The 6,154-nt window shown below is 34.0% G+C and overlaps 1 protein-coding gene across 1 annotated transcript; it reads left to right on the forward strand.

Moving 5' to 3' along the window:
- Positions 1 to 2,993: 2,993 nt before the first annotated feature.
- Positions 2,994 to 4,852, forward strand: LOC138330909 (tenascin-like). The gene is made up of 3 exons (XM_069278392.1): positions 2,994 to 3,154; positions 3,729 to 3,932; positions 4,776 to 4,852. The coding sequence occupies exons 1-3, from the start codon at positions 3,106 to 3,108 to the stop codon at positions 4,784 to 4,786; spliced, it is 264 nt and encodes an 87-aa protein (XP_069134493.1). The 5' UTR covers positions 2,994 to 3,105; the 3' UTR covers positions 4,787 to 4,852.
- Positions 4,853 to 6,154: the final 1,302 nt, after the last annotated feature.

Consider the following 6,154-nt stretch of genomic DNA (forward strand, 5'->3'; position numbering starts at 1 on the left):
CGTTTACTAAAACGTTCAAGCACGTATTGTTCAAACTTTTAATAATAAAAATTCAATACACACGAACTAGACTTAAAAGGTCCATCAAGGGATTATACTATTTCAAAAATGCTTCTTAAAAGATCAATTTGTTTATATGTCTTAGCAAGACAATCTTATTCATTATTATTTTGAGTTACACAACAATTATACGGTATGTTCAGATGGAGCCGGGTTACATAATTGTATGACGACACTCACAATTATCATTTCTAAATGCAGGTAACTTTAAATCGAAAAATTACCGTACTAAGAACGCTTTAAAATCATCTCAGCCATTCCAAATCGTAATATTTTTTCTCGAGGAAGACCCCTGGACCCCCAAACAACAAAATCTCGAGCCTTCGGCGCTCATGAATTCATCAAAATACATCGTAAATCTCATCTCAGCCATTCTAAATTGTAAATTTTTTATCCCAGGGGAGAACCCCTGGACCTCAAAAACAACAAAATCTCGCGCCTTCGGTCCTCGCAGATAAGTCATCTCAGCCATTCCAAATCGTAATTTTTTCCCGAGGGAGAATCCAGGACCTCGCCCAAACAACAAAATCTCACGCCTTCGGTGCTCACAAATTCAACAAAATACATCGTAAAACTCATCTCAGACATTCTAAATCGTACAATTTTTTTCCCGAGGGGAGACCCCCCGGATCTCACAAACACCAAAATCTCGTGCCTTCGGCGCTCGCAAAATTATCAAAAATCATCTTAAAACTCATTTTAGCCATTTTAAATCGTAATATTTTTTCTCGGGGAGACCCCCGGACCCACAAACACCAAAATTTCACGCCTTCAGCACTCGCAATATCATCAAAATACATCGTAAAACTCAACTCAGTCATTCTGAATCGTAATACTTTTCCAGGTGATACTTCGGACCCCCCAAACTCGCATGTTTATTTGCGTTTTCATTAATTTCCTGTTAGCGAATCCACTGTTTATAAATGCGTACAAGGATTATATGGAAAAAGAATATCAAGTATCACTACCGGGTGCGGGGCGGGGCGCGCTAGTGGGGGGCGGGTCACGAAATATTGAGGACCTTGCCTCCCCTCCCCCCTCCTCCCCCATTACGTTTCATCTTACTACGCCACTGGTCGAATATTTATGAGGTTTTATTCGTTCTTAATTAGAGTTACCTCCCTTACTTCTCTTTTTTGAGTTGTTGTACAATTAGATTTTTTTCTGTGAAAAACAAGATGGCCACTGTAACCACTTAAAATTTATCAATGTCAAAGGGATTCAGCAATACAAGTGGCCTGAATCCTAACGCATTACTGTAAATACACGTTGTCCAATATTTAAGAGAATCGCGAAAAAAATCGCTGCAAAAAGTCTACATACCTAAAGCGCGAAATTCAGTTGATTTCGGTTTTTTCTTTTCTGTATTTATTAATTTCTTTGGCCTATAAACGGTTTGACCTGATAGAAATCCCAACATATTTGACATTGACATTGACAAATATATGTCAATGTAATCGGTGTACTATTCGTGGTGTTTGAAGGCCATACTAATCATGAAGCAATGATAAAAATATGTTTCCGAATCAACCACGTGTATTGCCTGTTGTCTTACTTTCACGATCCGACTTGACCCGGTGACCCCAAAGAAAGTGTAATTATAGTCTGTATCATACAAGTTTCTTATGTACTTACCTGGGTTTACCTATGTAGAATTATAGTAGTTTACTAATTTTATTAATATTACATGTACATTATATAGAATCGTTAATGTGATGAATTATCATTTTATAAAACATTTATTATGGACAGCATTGAATGAAATATCACCTACTATACATGCACATCTGTACGTATAGTGATTTCGATAACACTGCTTATACGATATGTATATGATGAATTGGAAGAAAAAATATACATGAAATATGAAATATCATTTGGTATGCTTTCGATTTTATGTTTTGCAGTACAAAAATGTACCTATTTTTTCTGTATGCGAGATTAATGCAATTTTGCTAATTCCCTTTGTCGCTGCCATAGTTTTCATTTTATTTTTTATTTTTTTACAAAATAAATATAAGTTCTCCTGACGAAGGTCTTTTGCTGTCCATGTTATCAGAAAGTAGACATTTTATAAAAATCTGTATATTTGTAATGTGTTGTATCCGTTATGAACTTGGTATACAGTGTATATACAGTGTATGTATAGTAGTTGGTGCCCTTTTGGCCCACGAATACGTCATTTTTTTCAAATTAAGGTTGAAATTAAAATATCGAGTACAAACGCCTTGATACAATAGCATTGCATCTGAAGTTGTTATGATAACCATCATTAATATGCATAAATTATATAAAAGCAGAAACTGCAAATTTTGTCAATTATTAGCAAAAAATAGAGCGTATTATTGTATAAAACTTATATTTATCCCAAAGGGATATGAGAATTACAATAATTATGCAAGTAATGTTATGTTTCTTATCAACTCAATAAATTTATTTTTTTACGAGTTAGAAATAATTTCAAGAAAATAATACATGTTCTGCTTATATGAATTCGGGTTGTCTTCAAAAATTTGATATCAACTCAAGCTCATGACCAAGGTATAATACATAGTAAGAAATTTAATTGCTGGGGAAAAATCAAAATAGGGAATCCGTAAATGTTCGAGATTTGCTACAATAAGTTCGAATAACCGTTTAGCATGACCTGTTCTATGCATCAGGCTTTTGACAAGGAGAACACTTGTTTCATCAATTATTTGCTACAAAAAAACCCACAAATTACAGTACTCTCCCCCTCAGCAGTCGGGGAATGAACCGGCCATAGGAGCTAAAAAGAAAACTCTGCCAACGGCTAGATACTATATATATTTTCAAAATTTATTTTTGCCCACAATGCAAAATAGATCTCACACATATAAAGTTACCTTTATGATACAGACTATAATCGTTATAACAACATACTTGCTGATATATATACTCTCAAAATGTAGGCGTTTCGGGATACAGCCGTCATTTCTCACTCTCATTCATTCATAAAGCCTCTGATCATCTTCTGCCATTACCAAACTGACGTTGCTGTGTGTTTAGACGTATCCAGACACAATGAAGGCCGCACTTATTATCGCCGCTTGTGCCATGATCATTACCACGTGTAAGTAATGTTGTCGTAGCGTAAAGTCATCCGGTAAATTCCATAAATTGTTCATTCATTTCTCCATATATTTGTTTATTTATATATTGATCATTTCGGAGGGTAATACAACTGTTGTCTTCTGTACAAACATGATCTATCACACACCAATTGAAGAATAAATTTACAGTCATACCCGCTAAAACTTAACTCGTAAAATGCAGCATTAAAATCATATTAATCCTTGACAAAAACACAAGGGGTTACATATATTGATTAACTGAAAATATCTTATCGAGGAAATTGAATTTAACTCTCGAAGCATTGCGTCTATTGTTTATACATGTACTTTCCAACAACTAAATCCAAGAAATATTTTCATTTGTCCTATATATGATTCATAGTTTCCCAGTTTGACATCAGGACAATTATTAAGAAAATTAAGTTTAAGATGATTTAAATCATCTTTTTCTTTTTTTTTTAAATCCCCTTATTTGGCTAATAGGCTAGTCTGCATACAAAACGCAAGTCGGTGCTTTTTCCGACTGTTTTTGTATATATTTTTTTTTAATTCAAAAATACTTTTCATTTGCAGTCTATACAGTGACCACAGAGCATGTCGCGTGCACTGACGATACTAACTGTACCTCCGACTGTCCGCACCATGGTCATTTGCAAACTGAAAACAAATGCATCAATGGCTATTGTCACTGTATCACGGACCACACCTGTGATGATGCGTCCGACTGTATCTGTGACGCAGGATTCACCGGAGACTGTCACCATGGACACTGCACCTGTAAGTTTCAATTGGATTTCTTAATTAAGACGCCTACTCATTTAAATAATTACACTGGCAGGGAAATGATTTATAACATACCGAATAATATTACATGGTTATTTACCCTTGCGGTTAGGTAATGATCAAGACATCAAAAAACTTAAAAGCGAACATTATACACAGTGTATTGTAAATAGTATGTATAAAATATGGACCTTTCTTTCGGTCCATACATGTATGGTGTTATACCACCCGGGTAGTATAAATTATCTAGATTCTACCAGTGTGATATAATACCACACGGACAGAAATAAAGGTCCTTCATTTTTATATTAAATATGTAGTTTCTTTGGCAAACGTCAAAAACGTTCTCTGGTGTTTAAAAACGTTCTATGGTGTTTATGTTATTTACAAGAACAACATTGGCAATAGGACACCACCCTGAAATATTCAACGTTTGGGTATATGAAGTTCACAAAAGAGTTATCTAACTACACATGACCATATACATGTATTAACCAATGAATAGTGGGAAATGAAAGCATATATAATGTAAAACAATAATTACCCTTGCAATTTGATATCGCCGTATTAAATTTCGTAAGTAGATGCAAACAAACGTTTGAATTATTCACAAAATCCAAACAGTGAATGTTAATTAAATTATTCAAAAAGTTTAATCATTATATACACAATATATATGTACAATGTTTTAAGTTAATTGTAAATGAAAAGTGATATTGAGAAGCATTGTGATGTACTGTGTGAAATAAAAAAAATCTTGAATAAATAGAAAGCATTACATTTACTTGCCCGTTTGTATATCACATGTTTGTAAACAAACTACTTTATCTATTGCAGGTCACCATTAAAACAGCATCAGTGAAGACGCCCTTTTTATGTAAATTCAATCATAAATAAAAAGACCTTTAATCAAATGCAATGTTGTATTACATTACACACACACTCTCAATTATTTTTACACAACCAATGGCGGTTTTCTTAAATCACCTTTGTCACAATAGTTAGAAAATTAGTGTGAAACAGTCTACCTTTACTAAACGTTATAGGTAAAAATCTGAGATGGTTGGTACGCATATATATTTGTTGGCCTACATGTATCTACATGTATATGCACAGACATTCTAGTTCGCACCAGTTAAATTATATATCTAACGTAAGCAACTTTTCGTTTATTTAGTCACACCAGACCTAGCATAACCAAAAATATTAAAATATAAAATAAAAACAAATAAGAAATACAAATAATGTACTAAAAGTGCACGAATAAAGCCGATAATTGTCTTCTTTTATGCATGCGCGAAATATTGTCTTTGGCATATGGACATGTAGAAAGTACGTCCACAAGAAACCAAAAGAAAATAAATAGAGCATCTTACATTAGTGGCTATGTTATGTGAAATTTATCAAACGGTCTTAAAAAGCTCAACGGAATCATCTTTCTCTTAGCATCTCTTTTTAATGGAATTCCAGAAAATATTGTCTGAGTTTCAGGAAATATCTCAGTTCACTAAATTGCTGTTTCGCCTGGTGATGTGAACTTTTAAAAATAAGTTTAAAGCCATATTATACAATCAAAAACAAAGTTAAGTTTAATTAGACCCCGATATTTCTAGTAATGGTAGATGTAGTTGAAATTAAGTTATATGAAAGAATGTTTATCTTTTAATGCGGACTAAACAGGGTTCAACGAAATCATCTCATAGTATACCCAGCCCTTTGATTTTCTCTGGCCGTTTAAACAATGTGATTTCGTATAATACTTCGCTAGGTTGTCTCCTGATGGTAGCATTATCCGACTGTACGTGTCGAAGGAGGTTCTACACATGGGCGGATGCTGTCAATTAGAAGGCTCCTATTTTGAGTCACACTCATTCCATACGGTCAGTAAATTTGAAAATGTTAAGAAAAAACAAATGGTCAAATTTTGAAGAATATTCTTCAACTTTCCCCCCAAACAATACCTGTTTTCTTTGAACAATTTTTACAAATGACCAAATTAACTAAACATTCTGTCTGTCATACTGTCACAAGGAGTTTCAGTGGCGTAGGAAGATGAAACGTAATGGGGGGGGGGGGGGGGAGATATACTTTTTTCATATATCATTCATATATCATTACATATAATACTTGTACACATCTATAGACAGTGGTGTCGCTAACTGGAAATTAATGAATACGCAAATTAGCGTGCGAGTTTGGGGGGTCTGGGGTATCCC

The sequence above is a fragment of the Argopecten irradians genome, chromosome 9, assembly GCF_041381155.1.
Source record: "Argopecten irradians isolate NY chromosome 9, Ai_NY, whole genome shotgun sequence".
NCBI lineage: Eukaryota > Metazoa > Mollusca > Bivalvia > Pectinida > Pectinidae > Argopecten > Argopecten irradians.

Coding starts and splice junctions, on each gene's coding strand:
- LOC138330909 (XM_069278392.1), top strand. CDS start 3,106: ATGAAGGCCGCACTTATTATCGCCGCTTGTGCCATGATCATTACCACG. Junction 3,155..3,728: donor TGCCATGATCATTACCACGT/GTAAGTAATGTT, acceptor TTTCATTTGCAG/TCTATACAGTGACCACAGAG.